At 46.7% G+C, this 27,965-nt stretch overlaps 1 protein-coding gene across 3 annotated transcripts in view; it reads left to right on the top strand.

Annotated features, from left to right (window-relative positions):
* The window catches only part of iqsec3a (IQ motif and Sec7 domain ArfGEF 3a), a 97,163-nt gene that overhangs the window by 48,583 nt on the left and 20,615 nt on the right, over positions 1-27,965 (top strand). For 2 of the 3 annotated variants that reach the window (XM_077004721.1, XM_077004722.1), the window contains exons 3-7: positions 5,830-6,292; positions 11,543-12,762; positions 20,269-20,430; positions 23,456-23,578; positions 27,117-27,283. In XM_077004721.1, the coding sequence (XP_076860836.1) occupies positions 5,830-6,292; positions 11,543-12,762; positions 20,269-20,430; positions 23,456-23,578; positions 27,117-27,283 (2,135 nt within the window). The remainder of the gene's footprint in view (positions 1-5,829; positions 6,293-11,542; positions 12,763-20,268; positions 20,431-23,455; positions 23,579-27,116; positions 27,284-27,965) is intronic. The other variant, XM_077004723.1, reaches the window with a different exon arrangement.

Below are 27,965 nucleotides of genomic sequence, written 5' to 3' on the forward strand. Positions count from 1 at the left end.
GCAAAGCTGACCTATTCCTCCATCACACCCTGCTTCCTTGTGTCTTCGTCTCGCACTCAGGACACTCAGGGGGCAGGGTGAGCGAGAGAGAGAGAGAGAGAGAGAGAGAGAGAGAGAGAGAGAGAGAGAGAGAGAGAGAGAGAGAGAGAGAGAGCAAGAGAGAGAGAGGTTTAGTCAGGTATTGATCAAGGCAGTTATTGAGCTCTGTTCTCTTGTAGACGTGTGTGTGTCTGAGATAATGAAGAGATTAAGTGTGCTTTAGAAGTGAAGCTGTTGGCGTATCTGCCATAAATTCAACAAATTATCAAATGTTTGCCTTTCTCACTTGCTCAGTATCATATGTACATTGATTCCGGTTGTGTGCTATATATATTTTGTTGTACTATTTGCTAGTTTCTTTGTAAAATTCGTTTGTGAATATACCATACTGTATGAGAAAATGCTCGCGTTATTTATCTAACTATATCCTCCCAGCTGGTTTATCAGTATTTACTGTCACAGTGGAAACGTGAAGATGTCTTGGTGACTGAAATAAAAGAACAGTGAACCAGTTTCCTCTCTCTACTCTTTATTTCCCAAGTCCTTCCCTGCACATGTCTGCGTGACACCCACTCAGGTTTCTTCAAACATGGGTTCTGTCCCCATCTTCGCACTTGGCTTTCTTTAATGCAGCACATAGCCAGAGGTGAGAGGGAGAACACGATCGTCTTGTCTGGGGTAAAACGCCACTTGTGCAGGTCCAGTCGTCCCAAGGACAGTGGGGACAGAGCACAGGACTTTGATTCGCTATGCAGTTTAGAGCTGTGCTCTTTTAAGAGCTTTCTGGATCTGTCCTTGTGTTCTGCTCAGCAGAGCGATTAATGTTGTCTTCGTGACCGCACGGAGGACTAGGGGGTAAAGGCTCCCGGAGAGCTGCATGGGCTCTAGAGGGTGCCGGTCGCCCGTGCCGGATTGCTTGGTCAGGCTGAGTGTGGTAAACTCTACAGAGCTGAAGGGTGCAGCCATGGCAGATGTAGCTTCAGGACTAATAGTCATTAGTGCTGCATCACCAACTCAGCCCTTTCAACGGAGAGGCTGACCTAGATTCTACCTTTACCTTTTGCTGGTCTGGCTCAATTCCGGCTCACCCTCAGCCCAAGGTTCGGTGTAACTGAAAACCTTTGGAGGTGTCCATTAGGACCTGGTCAAAGAAAACGAAAGAAATATGCAGCTCACACAAGAGAGAGGATTTTGAGCAAACAAGATGCTGCTGTCTAAACACAACGAGGTGCTGGCTTTAATGCCACAGGGCTGTCTACACGATGCTAGCTCGACGGCCCGCCAGCTGCAGGGGTTTGTGGGATTGCAGCCTGGGTGAACTGGCTCCGTTGGGCTGTTGTGTTTGTCTGTAGGGCAGACACGGAGACACAGGATCTCAAATTCATTAATAGTAGTCATTTTGGTAGGAGCTGGGTGCTAAAAGCACAATTACCGATAGCATTTCACTGATGTGGTGGGTGGACTGGGGATTTCTCTTTTATTCCCCCAACAGATAAATTGTTTTTGTGACAATGCGGGGGAAGCAAAAACAGCAAGGGGCCTTCATACACACACACACACACACACACACACACGAGCCAGATCTCCCCCCGCACTCCCCGTGTTGCATTGCGGTGGTAAGAGCCCGAGCTCAGCAGTACAGCGTGTGCCGTGAATGTCTATCAGAACCCCCACCAACCCCCAGAGCAGCACGAGGCCTGAGCCAAGCAGCCATTGCAGAGGCAGCAGACATCGCTGTGCCCCTCGCGGTTCCCGTGGGCCGGCCCAGGACGTGTGGGACGGACAGGGGCTAGACGGACGGGCTAGACGGTGAGGGTGGCAGCAGACAGGCCAGGCTTTTGATCTGACCCACATCCCAAACCGGCGAGAGGCGTGACAGGGCCGAACGGAGAGACGAGACGCGGTGTGTTGGAATCTAGGTGCTGAGAAAATGTCTTTAAAAAGAGGTGGAGGCAGAGAAGGTGATCAGAAGGAAAGTTTACCTGAGCCAAACTGGGACACCAACTGACAAACATGCACTTTGCTCACAGTATGATTATAACTTCACTATATGCGCACACACGCACACACACAGTCTCTGTTTCGTATGTGTACACCAGTATATACGTGCATGATGCTGGCATATTTTGGTGTGTGGATGTGTGTGTGTGTGTGTGTGTGTGTGTGTGTGTATGTGTGTGTTCATGTGTGTGTGCGTCCTGAGTTTTGCTGTGATGCTGTTGCGGTGGCCATTATCACTGTATACAACTGCAGTATGCAGTCAGTGTCCCAGTCCTCACAGTGTCCTCCAGTTCTGTCTCACCTCATTCCATGTTGTTTCATTGTGAATAGATGCCGGCAACCACCATGTCATAAAACAGGGAAAAAAAGAATAAAAAAGAAAAAAAGAGAACAAGGAAACATATTGGAACATAATAAAAAAAGAATAGAAAAGTGCCTAACATGGCTTTTGAATTTTTGCAAGTTAGAGAAAAGAAGTATTGAAAAGTGTAACTATTTTTACATTTACAGCATTTAGCAGACGCTCTTATCCAGAGCGACTTACAAAGTGCTTTGCATCTGATCACAGAATTCATCCTAAGTAACTGTACGGATAGGCCAGAATTAAAGATACCATTGAGTCAGACTACTACTAAACTACAGGAGTCAATGTCATTACCTAGTGTTTTGCAAGTTAGACGCTTGCCAAGAGGCACAAATAACCATGAACAGACATACAATTTAAGAACAACGGCAAGTGGTATCGGCTGAGTTAGTGCTTTGGTAAGAACTCAACAAATAGGTGGGTCTTCAGTCTAAGCTTGAAGATAGCAATAGACTCTGCAGTCTGAGCAGCTAATGGAAGACCGTTCCACCATCTTGGAGCCAGGACAGAGAATAGTCTGGAGCTTTGTCTTCCATGAGACTTTAAGCATGGAGTTTCGAGTTGAGCCAAGCTTGAGGTTCTGAGTGCTCTCTTTACGGATCGGCTTTTGACCATGGACGTCATGTAGGGAGGGGCCAGTCCATTTTTGGCTTTGTAAGCAAGCATCAAGGCTTTATATCTGATGCGTGCCACTACTGGAAGCCAGTGAAGAGAGCATAGCAGAGGAGTCACATGTGAGAACTTGGGGAGATTGAAGAGCAGTTGTGCTACAGCATTCTGAATTAGTTGTAGAGGTCTGATGACCCGTAGAGGAAGACCTGCAAGTAGGGAATTGCAGTAGTCCAGCTTAGAGATTACAATGACAACAATGACAACGACCCCCCCACCAAATATATATATATATATATATATATATATATATATATATATATATATGGAAGATTTGCTATTTTCCATTACTGCCCAACCCCTGAGACACCTGCTGAGCAGAGATTTTATTTCAACATTCATTATTTACAGAGACTCGTCGCTGCTGCTTTCTGTCTGAACAGACTTACTCAGAGGGATCTTCTTTTTATAGCTAACCGCAAGCAGGCCAGATATGGAGAGCAATGTTTTGGGTCCTTGAATACAGAAGCAACTGGAAATTTCGATGTCCTCTCGTTCACACTTTACAGGAAGCAAGGAAAATAATAGTCCAAGTGCCTGTCAAGATGGATAGAGCTTCTCCAAAGAGGTGGAGAGAGAGAATAATTCTTCCATGAAGAATCCACCATAAAGGCCCTGTGTGAGTTGTAGGTTATTTTGCAATGTACACTCCATAGTTAAGGATCTTCTTCAGAACTCCAGCACATTGTAGGTTAGATTAAGCCTAATTTCATCGCGACGTTGTTGCCTCACTGTGCATGCACCAACGTAATGTTCAGATTTCACGCTCGCTGACTGGCGACCTGATCTGCTCTGCCATTTTGGAAAGGTACAGATTTGTATCTCTTGACTTTTATCTTATGTCCTTTCCAGTTTGACTGGGAAATGCCTGGTGCAGTGAGATATGGTTGTGGCTAATACCTTTAACCCTGCTTCAGTTTTATCCAAGAACTTTTTTTTGATCAATACTTCCCCTTATAGTGATAAAATCTTTTAAAACCCAGTTGTATCTAAATAAGGGTGCCTGTGGGTGTCTAACTATGTGTGCGTTTCCTTCTCAGCCCTTCAGCATACACAAAATCCCACCGTGTGTGAAAGTGTGTAAGGAAAAGCCATCACCAGGAGCGCTAGGATGCTATCAGATTAGCGCATTATGGTCCATGAATGCGGATTTTGCACGCGTTTGGACTGAGAGCGTTTTATATAACCACGTTCCACATATTCCACTTTTGCGCGTCATGTCAGGAATCCAGCACACGCTTTGCGTTTTTACCGATCACATTATGTCAAACGTTCCACATGTACATTCACAAAAGAGTGAGAGTGTATTAGGGGCCTGTACTCCAGTGACGTGTCCAAAACCACCAAGGGGTGGCAAGGGGGTAGAAGGGCACATGGGTGGCATGTCCTAATTACCTACAGTAATTAGGGCAAAACTGCATTTGTAGAATATATGATTGGTACCTGTGAAATTAATGAGTGCATAATGACATTACCCTATTGACTTCATATTTGCTATGTAGGTTCTAGTATTCGAAGTATTTGGATACAATAGCTACAGTGATTTAAATCAACATGAAGAACTAATTATGATGTACCAAATCCAGTGTGCTAAACTATATTGGGAATATCTCCTTTTGCCATAGACACAAAAACGCAAGATTCATCTGAAACTAAACCTAAGAATAATGCGAATTACACACTTAAATGCATATTGTGGGATTGATCTATCAATCATGTTTACAGACATAGATGGTGTAGTGCAATAGGTGTAGTGCAATAGGTGTAGTGCAATAGGCTGTAAGATTTCAGAAAATGCAGTCAGTTTCTTTCTCAGGCAACTATGGTATAATTCCTGCTGAGCAAATCAGCAGTTCAAACAGCAATCCAGTCTGAACATTTTAGTTTATAATGCACAGGCTTTTTATGATTTTTTTCTGTTTTGAGAAAGTGTATAATCTAAAGTGTATATTTGTGATGTTATGTTATGACAAGTGTAATTGTTTCATTTAATTGAACTATTGAGTTATATGATTTCATTCTAAGATATGATTTACTTCCAATGTGGCCCTGAAAGGGACACAGTAAAATATGCAGAAGAGCAAATGAAATTCAAACAGTGTGGTGTGAATAGAAGCTGTGGAGCAGAAAGAGAGAGGGAGAGGAAGAGAGAGAGAGAGAGAGAGTGAGAGAGAGAGAGAGAGAGAGAGAGAGAGAGAGAGAGAGAGAGAGAGAGAGATCAGAACGATGTCAAGTGGGAGTTCCACGGTACCATTCTAATATCACCAACCCAGTAGCAAAAGAAAATAAAGACTGTATCCTGCTGTCATCTGAATCCCCACAGAGCACGCGGAGAGGCTTATGCTACTCGCCCCTGCAGGGTCGCTGTAGTCATGCGAAGTTTAAACATGGCCATGATGGGTCATGTCACACAGTCTTACCAGCCCCTGCTGCCTGACCCACTGACAGCTGCATGACTGTCTTGTTGTGTCTGTGCGTGTCACATGTGAGGTGTCCCAAGTCACTGTGTGTGTGTGTGTGTGTGTGTGTGTGTGTGTGTGTGTGTGTGTGTGTGTGTGTCCCACCCCACCTCCCTGTGCTAGTCGGGTGAGTATGCCCGGCGTACGTTACCGTGGATGCTGGGGTTTCCGTGGGGGGGGGCAGCGGGAGGGAGGAGAGAGAGCCTGACTCCACCCTGGAGGAGTCACCAACTGAGCCGGAAGACGAGGTCAGATGGTGACGGGGCCCCAGGCTGACTCTGCCTTTTCTCCTTTCAGCTGTGAGGAGGCTCCGTGCGCCTCCGCCAGTGCCTCCACGTCGCCCGGGGCCCCCGCGGCCCCCGTGGGTGGCGGTACCCCGCAGCACGAGGGCTCCGCCCAGCCCCCGGATGGAGGCAGCCCGGCGCCACATGATGACGGAGGAGGGGGGGGCAGAGGGGGAGAGCAGGAGCACGAGGAGCTGGCGGAGGCAGGAGAGAGGGAGCGAGAAAAAGAGAAGGATGGAGAGAAGGCACCAGCCCAGGTCCACCAGCAGGAGCAGCTGGAGGAGGAGCAGGAGGAGGGCGGGAAGAAAGAGGCAGAGGATGAGGAGGCCGGAGGAGGCAGGGGAGGCACTGGAGGAGGGGGCAGGAGGCCCAGTCTGCACCACACGGCCTCCCCCATTAGGGTGCAGAGGAACGGGGCCTGCAGCCACGCCGCCACCTCCGACTACGAACTCTCGCTCGACCTCAAAAACAAGCAGGTAGGGTCGCAAGGCATTGTGGGGGTTGTAGTTTTGGGAGACGTGTGCACGTGAGCGCGAGTGTGTAGAAAGCTTGCTGTCGGAGGTTGCCGGTAAAAGCTGGAGTGTGTGCGTCTGGGCCTTTGCCTTTCGATTGTCTCGACGACGTCTTCTACGTGTGAAGGTTAGGGTGAAGGTGGTCCGAGTTAGAGCTGGCTTGTTCCCTCAGGGTGGGTCGTCCATCATCATCATCATCTTCCTCATTCTCATTCATATGCATCAAAACAGGTTTTCTCTTCATCAACATCAGCAAGCTGTCTAAACAAAACGGGAGTTATATTCGCTCTCGCTCTCACCATCTGTCTCTGTCTCTGTCTCTGTTTCTGTCTCTTTCTCTTTCTGTCTGTCTCTGTGTCTGTCAGATTTAAGGGTTAGGCTTCTCACACAGTTCTGGGCATTTGGAGCGTTTCAGTACAGTGTCGTACGTTACCCGGGCAAAGTTAATTCAGACGGATACAGTAGAGCAGCTATATCAGGACAGCACACCACATGCATGGGGGGAAAGAGAGAGGGAAGGGTTGTCGTCATGGTAACAGACACATCTCCCCCAAATACTGGCATATCTGAAACGTTCAGGGTTTATTAGTATTATTATTGTTGCTTAAAACATGTGCTACTTGATTGGTGTTTGCGCAAGTACGCGCAATATTGAACTGCATTCCCGTCCACGTCATTATTACGCTGAATGGATGACCGGCCTCACAGTGCTCTCTTGAGAATAACTCTCCTCTCCTATTAATTGGCCTTTTAAAAGAGCCTCGTCGCTGTTTTTCACAAATAAACTCCACGTGCGTTTCTTCTCCTCTTCCCCTTCTCAGCACCTGCCAGCAACGTCAACTTTGACCTCACTTAGATCTATTTGACAGTCCCACCCTGGAGAATAATAGGTATGTCTGAGATCTAAGAAAGCTCTCATGCGCAAGAAAAAAGGAAAACAATTTCACGTCCCCTCCCGAAGTTCATGCTGTCTGAAGGACGGCAAACAGAAAATGTGCCTGTCGTTGGTCGCCATACGTCTGTCCTTGCAGTGCTGATGCTTATTAAAAAAAAAGAGACGATTAACATTTATGAAAATGAAGTGGTGGGCGTTCTGGAGAAAGACCTTTTTCCACAGAGTTAGACAGAGGTGGCGTTGCATTTTTGTTCACAGTGCCTCAATAGCGCTATTACCGTGTTCACTCTACGGGAGTGTACTGTCAGCCTGGTAAGGCCACTGGAAAATGGATTTTGGTCATTTTCAGTTGCTGATGTATCTCGCATTTTATATGTTAGTTGATTAGGTTGGAATTGAATGGTTATCACCATGTCAAGAGCTGCTGAGTGATTACTAACGTGCCAGTGGTTTCCATACCTGGATTTCATTGGTATGTTTTCATGCCCCAAGGTGTAAGGCTTCCCTTTGCATCAGTGAACTGCCTGCAATTACCTGTCTATTTTGTTACGACCCCATCCAGAGAGAACACAGCAAATAACAATGTTCAAACATTTATTGTCTTTGAAAGATCACAATCCTTCAGTAAGGTCCATTATATGAGCGTCTAAATGCACAAATTTCCGATGCATTATAGGGTTTTGCATAAGCACAGGTAAATCCCCAAACATTCCTGGGATTCCTGCTATATTCTGTGTGGGTTTTTGTTCCACACCCTTTTAATCTTCTGTATTATATTCTGTATCCATTGCAAACCGGTTCCCTTATACAGCATAATTGTGCTGAAGATCTGTTTTTTTTTTTGTAACTCCACAGAGAGCCTCTTAGTGGTTGAATCCTGATGGCTTCACAGATAACTACAACCACACTTCTTCTGCATGATTGTGTGTTTATGCTAATCAAGGCCCATGTAGCCTCCCAATGAGACCTTTGATTACCCTGTCTCATGCTGATCAGCTCATTAATATACATGATACCCTGAGATACACATCAATGCAAATGAGGAATTAATGTCAGGTGCCAAAAATGGACTTTGTGTGACAGAGAATTAGTATGATGAGTTCACTCCAGTATGACGCCTGTCTTCGTTTTCCTCAGCATTGTGGCCAGTTCGTAAACATGAGGTTAGTGAATCGAGGTTATTCAGGTCCACTGAAATGGTAACATTTGCAGAGAGGGCCATGGCACAGTCTATGAGAGTGTCCTTGGAGAGTTGCAGGTGGGGAGAAGAGAGAAAGTATGATGGCATCGGTGCTACATTTAGTTGGAAAACAGTATCTGCTAAACATGGAGTGGGTTTGGAAAAAAGATCAGCTTTGTGAAAGGATGACCTTTACTATCTGAAATCTTCCACTTCTGGGTAGAAAAATAATAATCCTTTTCCTTTCAAACAGGCTAAAAAACGATAATAGAAGTAGTGAAGAATGACAATACTTCAGCTTCCTCAACCAGCCGTTTATGAGGGCCACATACACAAAGATCTCACACCTCACCCGTGATATTTGCCGGTACTCATTCGACTGGTGGGACCTGTAAAAAAATCACCTCAGCACTGATGCACCTTGTATTTTGGTGTCCCTGGTAAGTTTTGCTGAGGTGGTAGCGGGCTAGCAGACTCAACCACCTGTCAGGCTACATTTGCCATGTTAATTATAAGGTAGCCGTGCCACTACTGCCCCTACATCACCTGCGTCTCCCTCTTCATCCACGGACATGGCATTTCCGGAACGATCTCTCGTTAAGTGATCAGAAGCAGAAATGACAGCCTGCTAATGGGCAGATTCACAGTACGACTATGCCTGCTGAAGTATTCTCTCACTCTTTTCTTTCGCTCTCTCTCTCTCTCTCTCTCCTCTCTCTCTGCTGTTCCTTTCATCCCCTTTTTGCTTTCTGCCATTCTCGACTTCCACCACCCAATGTCCAAATAATTTGTTCCATCTGCCCCATCTTCTGAGTAATCCTACTGTCCTGTCCTACTGTCCTGTCCTAACATCCTGTCCTACAGCGACTGATGCTTCTCCGCATCCCTGCTACTTTTCCTTCTGTTCTGGGTGAACCAGTAGTGAATGCCAAAGAGATTCTCCAGGACGTGTCTGGACATGTTTTGTTCACTATTTTGTCTCATGTCTCCCACAGAGCAAAGAAACAAATAACCCAATCTGCCTTAGCTAATCAACCCCATTCCCTCCTGAGACCACAGCCAGTGTTCAGCGCCCCCTCTGTGTATTCATACCTCATTTTATACGATGGCATTCATACAGGGCCTGCGGCTATTATCATCATATAATAACCACTTCTCGAAGCTTGGATTTTATGCATTTTTCTCAAGTCTAAAAACCTTGCCGTGTCGGGTATGTGGCACTGAAAGGTCCTGATAAAGACGATGAATATTCAAGACAGGTTCCACCAGACAGGAGTGTGCGCTCGGAGCGCCTGTGTGTGAAGCGTGAGACGCTGCGGCTCAAAGCACACACCCCACCCAGATCTCAGCGTTTCCCAAATGACCTGCTTCTTCTCGACTGCGTCCGGGTGTACACTGCACGAGCGAGATGGCATTTTGACTGTCATTTGGAGTCCTCTCTGGGGTTTAGTTTGGTTTTAGTGCAGTTTTGCAGAGGTCAGCCGCACAAAGCGCGACTGACTCCTCACCACCGAGGAGGAGATTAACCTTGTCGTGTGTTAATCTCTGCGCATGTCAGTCAGAGGAGAAGGGAAGTGTGCTGACAGCGAGCAGATCCGCAGGTGAAAATCGCGTGCCCATTCAGGCCCGTGCTTCTGACTGACAGAACACATTATTGCCTCGGTTTGGCTCACGGGGTGCCAAGCGTACGGTCAATGGCAGCTCAGGATCACTCGTAGATCATCAGTGCAGGCCTGTAAGGTTCTGTTTGGCTGTGGAGATATAGTTTAACATAAGTTCCCAAGCAAAACATCAAAACGTGGTTTTAAAGACTTGCTTAGGGTTTGTTTACTCTACACTTTGAGGTCCCTCTTTTCATTTTCCAGCACACCCTTTTTGTTGCTAACCATATGATTATTCAAGCAAATGAATAGAAATTAAGTTATTGTAAAAGTCTGGTACACACATTATCAAGTTTGTACAAATGACTGAAAACATCAAATTATGGACAGATAACTGAAAGAGTGCCATATTTTTTTGCCATCTTGACATCCTATTTTGAAATGAAAAAAACCTTTTATTTCTAATGTCCATCTCCCAGTAATGATTTACTGAGAGAGTGGACTGATTAAGGAATATGACTCTCCCAAATAGGGCCTTAATGGCAAGAAGCATGTAAGTGCATAAATGGCATATTGGATGCCGTACCCTGTTATATTCGCGTAACGAAGTAGGAGAGAGAGTGAGAATGGTGAGACAGCCTCGCTCTCATTCTTTCTGTCTCAGAAATGCTCCCAGGCCAATCATTTCGGGTGAAGGGATGGAAGAGATAGCTTCGTTTATTTTTTTCCGAGTTGCAGCCAATTCGCAGCTGCCGCACGAGTTTTTCTCGCGCAGGAATAAAGGTGAGATTGATGGCCCGCGGGGACGGTGGGTGGTGGGAGGTGGGTGGGAACAGAGTGGAGACTTCAGCTCCGTGTCCTCGGTCCAGGTGAAGCTCGCGCGAAGTTCCAGGTCTTACCGTCGACCTTGTGGCGTGCGCTCGCGTTTGTCGCACCCTTTATTAGCTCGTACTCCGTCTTCAGATACAGGTTCAGGCTTCTTTAGGACTGGAGGCAAAAGTGGTGATCTGAGTGGGCGAAATATAGTGTGAATCACCACAATGCAAAGAGTAATGTAATTTTAACCATTGATGTTTTTAACCTTTGCTGGACTTCGTAACACGTCTGAAGATAGATGCGGGCTCTGGAGAATGCCACCATTCTAAACTGACATTCATAGCACACTAATCCATTTCATTCAGTATAAAAATGCTTATTCTTTTTCTACCACAATGAAATCTGCGGGTAGTGATTGCTTTCGTATTTATTTTCTTCAACCCATGTGAGTAAGCGCTCTCGATCCTGTTTGAAACATATATACCATGCAGCCTCTGCTGATAGTTTGGTTGTTGTGTGGTTTTGTTGTGCAAATGAATGTTTCTCTTTTTGGACTTCTGCTAATCATCAGCATGGCATGGTGCTTAATGGATTAAGCTCAGTTCTTGTCGATTTAATTTTATGCCTTCTACTTACAGCCCTTGTCAAGTCTGCCGTTTGCTTCTGAGAGTGTTGACGTCTCCCTGTTTGGCCTTCTGCCCCTCCCCCTCTTCTTCCCGCAGATCGAAATGTTAGAGCACAAATACGGCGGCCATCTCATCTCGCGCCGCGCCGCCTGCAAGATTCAGACGGCCTTCCGCCAGTACCAGCTCAGCAAGAACTTCGAGAAGATCCGCAACTCCCTCCTGGAGAGCCGGCTGCCCCGGCGCATCTCGCTTCGCAGGGTGCGCGTGCAGAACGCGGAGGGCTTCTCGGCCGAGCGGGCGCTGGCTGAAGGCTGCCCCCAGCCCGGCATCCCCCTGGTGCGCTCCCCGTCGCTGCCCACCACGGTGGGCGCCACCCTCACCGACCTGGAGGACTCCTTCACCGAGCAGGTGCAGTCGCTGGCCAAATCCATCGACGACGCCCTCAGCAACTGGAGCCTTAAGACCATGTGCTCGTTGCAGGAAGGAGGCACGTACCAGTTCAGCTCCGAGGCCTTCAGCGCCGCCGGTGGCAAGTCCACGGTGGCAGCAGCTGGCAGGGAGGGCGGATCCATGGATCCTGCCACCCTGCCGACCGGGGCGTGTCAGGGGGATGGTCCCGACGGCGTCTCCCGGGGGGCCAGCAAACTTATGATGGCCTTCCGGGATGTGACGGTCCAGATCGATAGCCAGAATTTCCGCATGTCTTCCTCCGTCATGGAATCCTCTGCCTCGGTCTCTCTGGGGAACTGTGTCCAGCAGGGGACGGCAGTGACCGAAGGTCCCAAAGAGCCTGTGGCAGAAGAAACGACCCCCCAGGAACAGTCCCCACCCCCCCAGGAGCCTGTTCCCCCTCCTCCAGAATCAGACCCTGGGGAGGTGCCCGACTACGAGTTTCCGGCACCCCCGCCCAGCGAAGAAGAGTTCGCTGAAGATCTCCCGCCTCTCGTCCTGGACAACACGGATGCCCCAGGGCTGGAGGTGCCTCCCCTGACAGAAGCGTTACCCGCGGAAGAGGAGACGGTCGCTCCTCCGTCGGCGGTGCCGGGGACCACGCCGACCCCCGCCGTGGAGATCCTGGAAGCCAAGCGCAGCGAGTCGGACCCGGCGGACAACAGCTCGGAGCAGATGAGCAGCAGCAGCACGTCCACGTCGGCGCGCTCGGCCTCGGAGACCTCGTCCAAAGAGGCCCTGCAGACTATGACGCTCAGCCTGCCCCGCTACCACTGCGAAAACCCGGCTAGCTGCAAGTCCCCCACCCTGTCCACCGATGTCATGCGCAAACGCCTCTACCGCATCGGCCTCAACCTCTTCAACGTGTGAGTACCCCAAGGGTTCCTCCTCCACTCCTTTTCATTTTCTTTTTTTTTTGCCCATGGAGCTACAATGTTGAAAACGGCCAACAGGCTAATTCAATAGAGGTATACGTTTGCCGTCATGCCCGATCTCTCTTGTAATCTCCCTGCCCTTTGTCTGATGTCATGATTTAACCGTTGCACAGTTTCCTGGCGCTTGTCATGTCGTTCCTACCGTAACCGTCACTGACATGACAATCGTCATATTGCCAAAACATATTTTCTCTTGCTCTCTCCGTGTCCTGAGCGTATGCACTCCTTCCTCTACCAAACCTGTCTCCAGCTGTGGCTAACAGCCCTTCCCCGATGCCTGTCACCTTCAGTTTGCCTGAGCCTCTATAAATAGTCTCACCCCATCCACAGATGACTTGCGTGTCTCATGGCAGGCCTGGTTGGTCCATATCCATATAACCAAAGCTTAGCAGCAGTACGGACTGGAGTGTCTGTGCCTCTGATCCCTCTATTAAACAGACACAGATTTACACCTTCAAGAAGGATATAAAGTATGCTCTGGTAATTCTCCAGAACACTACTAATGTGTGCTGTGTGTCACAGCTGTTATATATTTTTTTAGTTCGAAGAGTTAAGTGAATCGAATATCAGAGTTCAGGATGTATTTTTTAACCCTAGTTTTGACCCCATCTACAGTTTCATAGCAATATCCCTATCATTCCCACATTTATTTATATTTTTTTCAGAGATGTGTTTAATAAATTTTTCATTTTCCATGCTCTGTTTTTGAACATGTCAGAATGCAACAACGTCACATGGCTTTATGCTCAAGGTACATAAACGAAGTGATAATCGTGCACCTGACATTAGATTGGACAACCCTTAAGTTTATAAATATAATTGTATACTTTAATCAAAGAGACTTTAAATGTGCAACATAGTTCTGTTGGCAGAGATAAAGCGAGCAAAGATTTATTGAGAGCAACCAGCAGCACTGGAGCTTTATGAATCGTTAAATGCGAAATGAAGTGATACAGCACTGCATCACAGCCCAGCTGCTTTTCCAACACCTCTAAGTTTCTCACTCGCGATCACCTGCTTCCCCTGCAGGTTCCAATCTGCGCTCGTACATGTAGGTGCACGCAGTCCACCAGTACCATCACTCTAACAGCAGTGTGGGCTGCTGTTTCAGGTGACACTTGCCTGTTAAAATCCAGCACCCTCTCACGCACCTCACGCCAGAGAGAAGGTAGCAGTGCACAGACTCGACTCTGTTTCTAGGCAGCGCACAAGTGCATGCTGGGAAAGGTGAACACCCTGTAAGTCTCATGCACAAATTATATGACGCTAAACTATGAAACGATTTAAGGTGAGCGTGCATCTTTTGTAAGTTCTTAATATATCTGCCGTGATGCAAATGCAATCTCTGAATTGTCCTGTTTTGTGGGAACAACATTTTTAAGAAGCCTAAAACTGTAAAAGAAGAAAAAAAGTCCACAGTGCTTATGATTGAATCGCAAGCTCCTTGAGGTGAACCTGAGGCCAGAGAGAGACAGTGGTTCAAAGCCAGATTTCTCATTAGTCGATCTTTTAAACCAAGGACACTAATCTCAGTTCAGTAATTAAAAGTTCTTTGGCCACTGTGGAAATAACTATTAAGAGAACATGGCAGAAAAAGTTTCAAGATGACAAAGCACTTTCATTTTCTCCTGGTGGCTTTATTTCTGAATATCAATTCTTCGAGCTGACTTTGTTTTCTGTGTGATTACTGCAGCATCCAAAATGAAAAGTACAGCTCATACACTTTAATAAATGCCCTTTGTACTGGAAACAATCATGAGTGTATCGTATACAGTGGCCTAGCGGAGGTACTTGCGTGTTGTTTAGTATTTCTTTTCGAGGCATTTTTAATTATTCTTGCTTTCTCTAGATTCAGCTTTAGCCGAGTCCCAATTTTCACCCCTTATCAGATGGCATGCAACCCCCGAGGCTCTCTTGTCCACATAAAATATGCCACATAAGGTTCCCATACCATCCGCCAAGACACCTCACATAGATATCCAGTCAAAGTCAGGACATATGGAAATAGCATTTTCAGTGACATGAGCATGATAGGGTAGAATTGAGAGTCCATCTGAATTGTATAGTAGTATGAACACTTTTTTTTAGGTGTGGCCACAAAGGGTATTGGTTCCTGTATATAAATTCCTTCAGATTCAAAAAGCTTCATAAGCTATAGGGATAACATAAGGCTAACACACTATCCTAATTATCATAGCCTGATAAAGAAAAACATCTAAATGCACACAATTTGCCACCTGCCCATGTCCAGTGTCACACAGAGAAGTACTTTGTATTCCCTATCAAACATATGCTCATGCAAGCATAGTCTTTTTTTATGCTTTACGGACTACCACCTGGATGATAGGACAGACTAGAGTCGTGATGCAGTGTGTTTGTGTGTGTGTGTGTGTGTGTGTGTGTGTGTGTGAAATCAAGTCGACTCATGACACTTGAAGGCAACATGGTGCAAATAGGGGTTTGATTAGTGCTTTTATGTATGGGGGAGCTGACTTTGGCTTTGTAGGGAAGCATCATTTGATGTGAGATACTACAGGAAGTCAGTGGATTAAATTCAGCAGGAGTGTTACATGGGACAATTTACGCAGGCTGAAAAAAAAGCTGTATTGCTCCATCCTGGAGGAGTTGTAGGGGTCTGACGGGTAAGGACTGCCTGGAGTTAGTTGCAGTAGTCCAATCTCAACTATGACAAGGGATTGGACAATCACCAGAGGGTCTTCCATGGAGATACATAGTCAGGAACCCAAATGACTGAATATATGAGGAGAAAATTCCAGTTGGTTATTCAGAATTATTCCGGGGTTATGTGCCTTTTCACAGTTGGATTCTATTGGGCAGACATCTCTGATAATTTAGAGCGACTCCATCTTGCTGGGATTTAACTTCAGGCGACGAGCTGCAGTTCATATGTCTGCTAGGCCTGCCGAGATGCAAGCAGAGTGTTGGTTGGTTGGAAGTGTCACATGACCTACCGCCGGTGTCATATTATCATTTGGCAGTGGACATAGGCTCCGCCTACGGTTCCTGCTTCTCACTAGCTGCAGTGGAGACACATTGTCTAAGCTCTCAGTGAATAAAAATTTATTAAATAAATATACACTGTGTTGAACGGAGAGGTATGTGGATATGAAGTTTTAAAGCTAGCCGATGCTGACGTTCACCTAAATTCACCCAAACCAGTTCGCACAGAGCTGTGAACTGAAGCTCGTGTCATTATATTTACACTTACATTTACGGCGTTTAGCAGGCGCTCTTATCCAGAGCGACTGGACATTATAGATGAACGCCAGCGTTCTCTACCACTTTGCTTCAGTAGCCTACCGCAAAGTGATTTATTTATTTAACGCGCAGGCTAACCATAGACATTGTTTAAACGTACTGGCATCTTCTATACTTCAGTGAAAAATTTGCTTACAGTCCATAACCATTATCACCCTTATCATAAGTCCTAATCTCACCAGTATGGATGAAGTCCTCTTGAGCCGGGCTGGATCTCCCCCAGTTGACAGGTGTCTCACGCGCACCTTCTTTCTGGGGACAATCACTACGTTGATAGCTTCTTCTCACCAAGAGACCAAGAATGTCTCCTAGTTGCTGCCTTGTTATATTCTCTTGGCTGGCAGCTGTTTAACGTGGAGAAACCGCTGAATATCTGATAGTTAAGTTAGATAGACAGGCTGCTTACCATGAACTTCTATGCTGCATCTGTCTGTGGATTTGGTAAATGACTGGAACGATTCTGGGGACATTTGCTGAAAATGTAAGTCAACTCCAAAGTCATATTAGTTTGTTGAGTTTTAATTGTGTGTCTGATAAAATTACGAAAACAAAATAAAATTTTATTTAGCATAAATGTTTTTTGTTTCCTTTTTACAGAATATTCTAACAGTTCCTTAGACCTTTCAGTATGAGGTAACAGTGAGGTAACAAAATGTGCACTTATGTAATACTATGCAAACACATAATAGTTCACGTAAGTAGGTACTCGTGGGTTTTACTGTACGTTAGACTGTAGGCAGGCCATGTCCACAGATCTTTCATCTTGAAATCACCTAGTGAGTTGCTTTGAAGAGCTGACTGAGAGGACCAGGCACCTCAGGGTCAAGATGGTTTTCTTTGGGGCCCCTGTTGCTTCACACCTGTGTGCGAAAACTCTGCTGGTCCTGAAAGGCATTTTTTAAAATGCCAACATAGAATGCCTTTTTTATATTAGCCTGCTTTGCATTAAATTGATAGAAACACTATATTGAGTGCTGAGGAATGGGGAGGAAAGGTTCTGTGTGTTTGTGTGTATCGGCTGCGAGGGAAAACGGTTCTGCCACGCTGGGTCGCCCTGGGCTGCTCTGTGAGGGTAATAGACAGGCTGCTTTCATGTTTACTTTACAGCAGTTTGGCCAGCTTGGCAAAGAGCAGAGAAAGTAAAGAAGAAAAAAGATGGTACATATGGCTGCGATGCCCTCTAGTTACCTCTACGCCACTTATATGTCTAGCGCTCAGTTCTGACACAGCACCTTTTCCAACTTCAGAAACAAACGCCGTAAAGGGAGTGAACTTATCTCTCCCTCGCTCTCTTATCTCAATGTGTTTGGCTTCATGCACTCTGACTGATAAGCCTAAGCCACATTTTAATCAAAGTAAACTGATATTTGGCAGAGAGAGAGAGAGAGAGAGAGAGAGAGAGAGAGAGAGACTTATTAGTTCTAGTAGTTTACTTCTTCAGTCTAATACCTGTGACTGTCTCCAGCTGCTTCTGAGACAGGTGGGTGTGCTGTGTGCTGAGATGGTGTTTGGGGAGAGAGGCTGGGATTAAGAGGTGGAGGAGGGAGCTGCTTATCCTACCCCTTAATAGGTTAATTAAGAAAGGCCATGAGCAGAGAGACAGGTGTGGGCGTGTGTGTGTGTGTGTGTGTGTGTGTGTGTGTGTGTGTGTGTGTGTGTGTGTGTGTGTGTGTGTGTGTTTCTGTGTATGTGTGTGTGTTGGGGGGGTAGGGTGTGTGTGTGTGCACTCATGTCTGAGAATGACAATACGAGTGGAGGAAGTATTGCTCTCTAAAATTGCGTTCAGCGAACAGACACCCTCATTGCCCCTGAAGACGAAGACACAGAGAGTCAGTGGGGACAGACCTAGAGAGGGCGGAGACGCCTAGAGAGGCTGGACATGTCTGTGTCTGTGTTAATGTCATCTTTGTGTGGATTTGTCTGGGGAGGTGAGCTTTGCTTTTGTAATAGAAGGAAATTATCTGAAGTGACACCTAAGGCCCCCCAGACATGTACATGGAAAACATTTAGAAGTAGAATAAAGCCACAAACAATACATCTAACACAAGTAAGTGAAGCGCTGCTTTGTATTTCACCAGATCCTACTCACCTGTCTTACCTGTCTGTATATCACCAGATACTACTCACCTGTCTTACCTGTCTGTATATCACCAGATACTACTCACCTGTCTTACCTGTCTGTATATCACCAGATACTACTCACCTGTCCTACCTGTCTGTATATCACCAGATACTACTCACCTGTCCTACCTGTCTGTATATCACCAGATACTACTCACCTGTCTTACCTGTCTGTATATCACCAGATACTACTCACCTGTCCTACCTGTCTGTATATCACCAGATACTACTCACCTGTCTTGCCTGTCTGTATATCACCAGATACTACTCACCTGTCTTACCTGTCTGTATATCACCAGATACTACTCACCTGTCCTACCTGTCTGTATATCACCAGATACTACTCACCTGTCGTACATGTCTGTATATCACCAGATCCTACTCACCTGTCCTACCTGTCTGTATATCACCAGATACTACTCACCTGTCCTACCTGTCTGTATATCACCAGATCCTACTCACCTGTCTTACCTGTCTGTATATCACCAGATACTACTCACCTGTCCTACCTGTCTGTATATCACCAGATACTACTCACCTGTCTTACCTGTCTGTATATCACCAGATACTACTCACCTGTCTTACCTGTCTGTATATCACCAGATACTACTCACCTGTCCTACCTGTCTGTATATCACCAGATACTACTCACCTGTCTTACCTGTCTGTATATCACCAGATCCTACTCACCTGTCTTACCTGTCTGTATATCACCAGATACTACTCACCTGTCTTACCTGTCTGTATATCACCAGATACTACTCACCTGTCTTACCTGTCTGTATATCACCAGATACTACTCACCTGTCCTACCTGTCTGTATATCACCAGATACTACTCACCTGTCTTACCTGTCTGTATATCACCAGATACTACTCACCTGTCTTACCTGTCTGTATATCACCAGATACTACTCACCTGTCTTACCTGTCTGTATATCACCAGATACTACTCACCTGTCTTACCTGTCTGTATATCACCAGATACTACTCACCTGTCTTACCTGTCTGTATATCACCAGATACTACTCACCTGTCCTACCTGTACACACTTAATATGCTATATACTTTTCAAAGTTGTGTCTATATCACTAGATACTACTCACCTATTGTACCTGTAAGCAACAATATTTTGATCCACCACATAACACACCACCTGAACGTAAGATTGCCACATTCCTTCTGCATTTCCCTAACTGATGACCTGCAAATCTGTCACTGGATATTTGCCCAGTCAAAATACAAGAAGCCATTTTTCATCAACAAGAAGTGGATCATCAAAAGCCTTTCTGTGACAGCAGTAAGTCACAGCAACAGAGAGGAAGAGGGCAGAATCACATGGAGCTTGCTTCTCCATCAGAAGCTGTGGCCCCTGTGTGAAAGCAGCGGGGACCTTCTCCGCATGGAGCTAGAGAACCTTTATAAGCTACAGTTTGGGAGTCCCTTTCAAGGCCTTGAGGTCATGACCTGTGGGTAGGACACGTGTTAATAAGGAACGCAGACGGTTGTAATTGATAGTAGGATGATGTGTGTGTGTGTGTGTGTGTGTGTGTGTGTGTGTGTGTGTGTGTGTGTGTGTGAATGCATGCCCTTTGGAGAACAATAGCTGTAAGGAGCTGTCCGTTCAGCACCAGGTCTGGGAACTCCACTCCCCTGAACAGTTGTAAAATGAGAGAGACGATAGGCAGACAGAAGCTGGATCTCAGACGGCACTGTCCTCATCTTGAGTGTCCTAGTTGGGACTGGAGTACTGAGACACACAGAGCTAGCTGGGCTCCATCAGGGCTGGCAGTCACGCTCAAAAACAACAAAAGAAATAAGTTATGACGGTCTGAACATCACCTCACTTTACTAAATGGAAATTAGTAAAGGAGATGTAATTATTAGGAGATGGTCATAGATCTGTACCTTTTCTGGCTGACTGTAGTGTTTATTTGTGTCACTAATATATGCAGCCATTTTAAGGAATGTTATGTGATTAATTAATAACAATTATCTTTCTTTCTTTCTTTTCTCTCTCTCTCTCTCTCTCTCTCAGAAATCCAGACAAGGGACTCCAGTTTCTCATCTCACGTGGGTTCATTCCGGACACGCCCATAGGCGTGGCCCACTTCCTGCTGCAGAGGAAAGGCCTGAGCCGACAGATGATTGGCGAGTTCCTTGGCAACAGCAAAAAGCCCTTCAACAGAGACGTCCTGGAGTGAGTGGTTTAAACGTCTCCACACCCAGTAAAAGAGAGGGAACAAGAAGTGGATGTGGAGGTGTGCACACATGTGGGTGAGGAACAGAACGGGTGGGAAACAGAATGGATGTGTGTAGCTAGCAGAGAAGGGCAGAAAGAAAGGTAGAAAAACAGGGAGGAGAATATTGCCTCTGTAAAATGGAGATATTCATTCGGGTTTATTTTTCTCTGTGGCTTTGAGAGCCGTAGCATCTTTTAATGAGATCTCCTTGAGAAGCAGCTGAGCCCTGCATTCACTGGCGAATGAGACCCCACTGAATGAGGCAGTGTGTGTGTGTGTGTGTGTGTGTGTGTGTGTGTGTGTGTGTGTGTGTGTGTGTGTGTGGGTCTGGATAAGCTATGACACCATCATGCTCAGTATGAACATACACTATAGTGTATGTGGCTATGTCACACACACACACACACACACACACACACACACACACACACACACACACACACACACACACACACACACACACACACACACACACACACACACACACACACACACTGGCCTCTGTGCTGTCATTACATCCTGTTCTCCAGGCAGGTGGACAGAGACAAGGAATGGGTGTGAAGTAAAGGGGATCAGATAAGCAGTGTCACCCAGAGAGACAGAAACAGAGAGGGAAAGAGGGAGAGAGAGAGAGAGAGAGAGAGGGAGGGTGAGAGAGGATTGTGTGTCTGTCATTGCACATTCAGTAAGAAGCACATTACATTGTAATAGTGAAATGTTGTTGCTCTGTTGTAGTGAAGTGCTAGAATACCGTCTAAAAAGCTGTTCGTGGAGATGCAGATTTAAAAGCTGGGAACCCTGCGATTAAGAGGCAGTGGGACAGATACGATGTCCTGGAGTTGTCTTTGGGGTTTGTGTGTGTCTTTCTGCATGTCCCAGGAAAACAAGTGCCTGTCCTCGGAAGAGAAAACACTGAAGAAGTCTCTCTCTTTCTCTCCTCACAGACACACAGACACACATACACACAAACACACGCGCACACAGAAAGCCTGCATGTTTGGGTCTGTGCATTCATTCGGCTCTTCCAGAGTGAGGAAGATGTCACTTGACAAGCTCTCAGCAGGAGAACTCATTAGTCCTGAGGGGCTGAAGACGTCCCCTTCTGCATGGCGGGCTGACCCTCCGGAGAGTTCTCAGACTCCCTGTCCGTCTCCCTGACTTTTGAATGGCTCCACCACTTTCTGAGTTCATGGCGTTCCCAGACCCAGTGGACCCCAGCCAGTGCCACAGGGACCGTGGGCTGCAGTCTGGCTTTGCTACGCTGGGTGAAGAGCTCTGTGTGGTCTGGCTACACAGATATGCTTTTGAGCTCCAAGCAGAGAAACAGCGCTGGGCTATTTAGGGTGTGGGGAGTGTGAGCACGCGTGCACGCTCTTCACTGGAGTGAATGTGTGCTCCAGGGTGCTCGCCAGGCTCAGAAAGGATGAGGCGGCCTTTAGACTGGGATTTACCCAAAGTGAGAAATATGAACTATAAATGGTGATGATGAAGTGAAGAGTGCAGGGTGAGTTTTGTGTGTGTGTGTGTGTGTGTGTGTGTGTGTGTGCGCGTGTGTGTTTGCATGTGTGTGTGTGTGCATGTGTGTGTGCATGTGTGTGCGCGCGTGTGTGTTCGCATGTGTGTGTGTGTGCATGTGTGTGTGCATGTGTGTGTGCGTGTGTGTGTGTGTGTGTGTGCGCGCGTGTGTGCGCGCATGTGTGTGTGTGCGCATGTGTGTGTGCGCATGTGCGTGCGTGTGTGTGTGCGCGTGTGTGTGGTCAGTCAGGTGGTCAGTCTGTTCAACTCATGTTTTAAAGAAAGCGCGCCCAGTCGCTTGTCACTTTTACAGCAGAACAAACCGTGCTCCATCTGGCACCCCGTGTACAGCAGCGTAATGAGGTGAAGAGCGGCCCGTTTCCAAGGAGCTGTGAGCAGCGCGCTACATCATTACATAAGCTGTCATCTCATGCTACGATGTGGATCCATTTGTGCGTTATGCTCGACATATGTGTGATATGTGCTGTTGTTCACTTAGCCAAACACGCTAGCTCAACCATGGACAAGTATGCTTTTCCCTTCCAAATGATATTCACATCGAATAGACAACAGATTCACAACAGATTAACAAACCAGAAAAGACAGGAAGCAAGAGTTATTCTAAACGGCAGGACAATGCAGCAAAAGTGATACCCTGTAGGAGTCACCCTGTACAGATGTAAATATCTTCAGATTAAAGTTGATAGACTAGGTGTATTTTAATCTCATGGATGCTGTTTTGTTTGAAATCCAGTGCTAGAATACTCAAAGATCCAAAATCTTATGGCTGTTCAAAGACTCATGTTGCTAGCAGGCTGGCATGTATTTGTGCGTGTGACCTGAATTTCAATATGTTTGCCTGGATCTGCATTACACAGAACATTTTGCAGTAGAATGCTGTGCACGACTTGGGTTCCCACGTAAGGCCAACGTTGTCCTTTTCAGTTTTGAGAGAGTCTGTGTTTCGTTTAATGAGCCATAGTTCAACCTTCGTTTAGAGTGACCTTCAGGCCTGGGTTTTGGGCTCTGTGTAATTGCGATTCAGACATGTGTATGCTTGTGTGTGTGTGTGTGTGTTTTCCTCAATGAGTTCTGTCATCCTGAGAGCTTCCAAGAGAATCTGAGCACATCCATCCATGGTTAACGTTCAGGAGAGCGACACGGCGGTTGTCACGGCCCGGTCTCTGTCTCTCTGTTAAATTTTCCTCTGATTCCTCCGAGCTGTGTGAGTCTCAGTAGCAGTGTCAGCTGATCAGCACTAGACATGCATACTAACATTCACACACAGTCTAGGGAGAGACTCACCTGGAAACCTGTTTTCACTTCTTTCTTGTTTCCGATTTATTTCTCTCCTTTTAATTCCACTGCCTTCTCTCTGCTCTTCCCACTATGCCTTGTTTGCCTTCCCCAGTCATCTTTTTTGCTTTCATAAATCTCTGTTTCTCTCTCTCTCTTTCTGCTCTGCAGCTGTGTGGTAGATGAGATGGATTTTTCCGGAATGGAGCTGGATGAGGCGCTAAGAAAGTTCCAGGCTCATATCCGCGTGCAGGGCGAAGCACAAAAAGTGGAGAGGCTCATAGAAGCATTCAGGTGAGACCTCACACACACACACACACACACACACACACACACACACACACACACACACACACACACACACACAACAGCCCTGTTGTCCCTCCTCACTCAGCAGCCCAGCCGGTTCCATATGGCGGGCCACGATAAGGACAGAGTCCCGTGAGCCACCGGCCGCCATTCTTCAGCGGTGTTTAGGGTTTTTGCTTCCGCCTTCTCTCATCCGCCTGACATAAACCTGGAAATGGATTCATTCGGCCGCAGTGAAAAGTGGTGGAGGTTCATTTCATCGATGCCATTTTAATTCCCTTCTATAATGGGTTGAAGATCAAGACCATTTTTTAAGGTGCTGCAATTTTTGGCTTGCTAAGATTGAAAGTAAATCTATCTTTCGCTTGTTGGGAGATGGTTGAACGGGCATTACTGGCCCAGTAAAAGCCACAGCCAAGTTGAATTGAAAAGCAGGTCATAACCTACTTCAGAAAAAATGGCAAGAGATCTTCCATCAATCGTCTGTTGTATCAGTATTCCAGTGAAGCGCTTTCATCGAATGTCTTGAAGTTGACCTCCGCTACTATAACTAAAGACGTGTTTATCAGTCTCAGATAACACTCTTTTAACATAAGGGAATTTAAAACATATGGTGTGACAGCGCTGAAAGACGGAGCTGATACCAGTCTGTGCTGTGGTATGTACATCACGTTTCCAGTAGGAGGAGGGTGGTTATACTGGGAAGATGTAGCTAAAACCCTTATGTGGCGTAGCTTAATGGCATGTAGTGTGAAGGTATTGGATGCAACTGGGTTTCAACCAGTTGATGTTGGCTGGTAATCAAGCAGATATCATGTTAGGGTGTCCATTGTCCCTGCAATTGTCCCTGTTCAGTTAAGTGGTCCAACAGAGAACCTTTACAGCGACGATCCTCAGCCTCGCATTACAATCAATCATAAGAACGTAGGCTTAATTTATTACAATGAACTGACAATTAGGAAAATTGCAAGTTTTCTAAGTAACGCTGGAAACCACAGGAGCGTTTGTTAAATCACGTGAATGTGTGTTCGTGTCTTCGCGTATCTGTGAGTGTGTGGGAATGTGTGTGTGTGTGTACGTGTCTGAGTGCTGCTGGATTATAAATTATGTGATTGTGTAATATAACCCAGTCCACGTCTGCCCCCCCCCCCCCCCCCCCACTGCCGAAAGAATAAAAAAACAAAAGAATGTGAGGAGGGAAATGAAGAAGGATGAAGAAATGGATATGAGAAGGAAAACAATGACAGCCATGCCGGTTGGTCTCCTAATGAATGGGGGGTTTAATGAGTTTGTGTGCCTGCCAGTGATTCGTAATCTCAGTGATGCTGAACAAGAGAGCAGAGAAGCCCCTCCATTGTGCTGTGGAGGGGGCTGGGTGGGTGGGGTTTAGGTGGAGGCGTGGGAGGGAGGGATTAGATGCTCTCTAGCTGAACTTGTACTGATATCACTCTGGCTCCGCTGCTGTATTCAAATCCAGTCAGATCAGTATCATCAAAACATAAAGACGGAATAGAATAGAGAGTCTGTATAATAGCATTGCTGCCAATGCTCAAAGATGAGCCTTTGTGTGTGTGTGTGTGTGTGTGTGTGTGTGTGTGTGTGTGTGTGTGTGCCTGCCTAGAGGTGAGGTGATAGTAGTCCTCTGAGATGTAGGATCCAATCATCTAGCTCAGTGGACACAGGCCTTTGGGGGGAGCTCATACCTGGAAATGCTGAAATTAGAGTTTTCACTTGATCACACGGCCCTCAGCATCTCCGCAGCACTGTAAACCTCCACAGGTTCCAGGGATTCATGGGGCTTCAGACTACCCACTTCTCAGTTGGCATAGTGTGCCGATAATTTGGAAATACATACATCCTTTTTCACAACACACTGTGTGCATATCAGCTACTAATGCACCAAACAGTGAAGAGAGGAAAGTGTATACATGGAAGGATGATTCAGCTGAGAAAGTGATTAGTTAGCTGATTTAGTGGTCAGTCAGCTGAGTAGGTGTGAATCAGCTGAGTGAGTGGTCAGTCAGTTGAGTTAGTTGTCATGTCAGCTGAGTAAGTGGTCAGTCATCTGAGTAAGTGGTCAGTCAGCTGAGTAAGTTGTCAGTCATCTGAGTAAGTGGTCAGTCAACTGAGTAAGTGGTCAGTCAGTTGAGTAAGTGGTCAGTCAGCTGAGTAAGTGGTCAGTCAGCTGATTTAGTGGTCAGTCATCTGAGTAAGTGGTCAGTCAACTGAGTAAGTGGTCAGTCAGTTGAGTAAGTGGTCAGTCAGTTGAGTAAGTGGTCAGTCAGCTGATTTAGTGGTCAGTCAGCTGAGTAGGTGTGAATCAGCTGAGTGAGTGGTCAGTCAGCTGAGTAAGTGGTCAGTCAGCTGAGTAAGTGGTCAGCCAACTGAGCAGGTGTGAATCAGCTGAGTAAGTTGTCAGTCAGTTGAGTAAGTGGTCAGTCAACTGAGTAAGTGGTCAGTCATCTGAGTAAGTGGTCAGTCAGCTGAGTAAGCGGTCAGTCAGTTGAGTAAGTGGTCAGTTAACTGAGTAAGTGGTCAGTCAACTGAGTAAGTGGTCAGTCATCTGAGTAAGTGGTCAGTCAACTGAGTAAGTGGTCAGTCATCTGAGTAAGTGGTCAGTCATCTGAGTATGCTCTGTCTAGTGAATCCCACTTTGGAGTAAAGCTCACACAATGAGCAGGAGCATAGAGACCAACATGTGATGAGCTTTTACGGACAACCTGAGATGTCAGTCCTTTTCTTTCTTTGACTCAGTAAATCTTACAAACAGCACATTCAGATCTGATGCAAAAGTTGTGCACGTCTGAGGAAGGACCTCTGTACAAAACATCTGGTTTCTCTGTTGACTACCTCTGTAAACAGACAGCTTTATACATAAACATTATAAATATGTACCATCTACTGCCTCAGTAGTTCCTTATTAGCCATGTAAGCTGGTCTGCACACATGTTTATAGATGTGCAGGTCGCGAGACCGTGGGGCTCTTCCTGGTGTCCTTGGTGATCTGGCCAGCAATGCTACGCTGAGTTTTCTGGTATGTGGAGGCTTTAGCCACACGGTAGGTGTGACTGTGTGTGGTGAAGCGTTTCCTCTCTGAGATCTGATTTAAGAAGAGCTGAGTGATGTGTTTCCTCTCCAGCGGGGAAGCCCAGGGCTTAGGGCGTTTCCCCGCACCGGGGCTCGTAAATCCCCTCGCTGCCCTCGTAAGAGTGTTTTAGGACTAATAAGTGCTTCTGAAAGGTATTCAACCCACTGCAGTTAGAGGAACCGTACTGGGGCTAACAAGACAAATGGGGCCATGGCTAATTTTAATGCTATAATGAAAAAAATGCCTTTTAAAACATAATATTTCCATCAACATAATGTGGTTTTCTTTGATATGTAAAGTTATATAGTTGTGTTTTTTTTTTTAAGTACTTTTTCCACGCTAGTACATGTGAACGTCCACAGGTCGTCTCTGTTCGTCTCATCTTTGTCTCATCTTTGTCTCATCTTTGTCTCGTTCTCTCGCCTTCTTTCTCAGTCAGCGCTACTGCATGTGCAACCCAGACGTGGTGCAGCAGTTTCACAACCCGGACACGATCTTCATCCTGGCCTTCGCCATCATCCTCCTCAACACAGACATGTACAGCCCCAACATCAAGCCCGACCGCAAGATGATGCTGGAGGACTTCATCCGCAACCTGCGAGGTGAGACCACGGGACTCCGCCCCCAATCCCTAACTGCGCCCTGGCCCCGCCCCCATCTGAGCGTCCCAGTCTACATGTGTACTACTTGAGTTGGAGCAATACTCCGAGCTGTGCCATATCAATTGTAACTTTAACGCCACCTGTAAAAACCCGGTTCAGTCACAGCATGCTGAAACAGAGCCTGTAAGCTGGGGTGTTCCCAAGTACCATGGTGGGAGGATCTTGGGTATTCCCAAGTGCCATGGTGGGAGGAGCTGGGGTATTCCCAGGTGCAGTGGAGGGAGGAGCTTGGGTATTCCCGGGTGCAGTGGTGGGAGGAGCTTGGGTATTCCCAAGTGCAATGGTGGGAGGAGCTTGGGTAATCCCAGGTGCAGTGGTGGGAGGAGCTTGGGTATTCGCAGGTGCAGTGGTGGGAGGAGCTGGGGTATTCCTGGGTGCAGTGGTGGGAGGAGCTTGGGTATTCCCAAGTGCCATGGTGGGAGGAGCTTGGGTATTCGCAGGTGCAGTGGTGGGAGGAGCTGGGGTATTCCTGGGTGCAGTGGTGGGAGGAGTTGGGGTTTTCCCAGGTGCAGTGGTGGGAGGAGTTGGGGTTTTCCCAGGTGCAGTGGTGGGAGGAGTTGGGGACCAGGCTGCTGGATGAGGCTGTGAGGGTCTTGGCGTTTACATTCCAGAGCATCATGGT

This window comes from Brachyhypopomus gauderio, chromosome 5 (genome assembly GCF_052324685.1).
Source record: "Brachyhypopomus gauderio isolate BG-103 chromosome 5, BGAUD_0.2, whole genome shotgun sequence".
Taxonomy (NCBI): domain Eukaryota; kingdom Metazoa; phylum Chordata; class Actinopteri; order Gymnotiformes; family Hypopomidae; genus Brachyhypopomus; species Brachyhypopomus gauderio.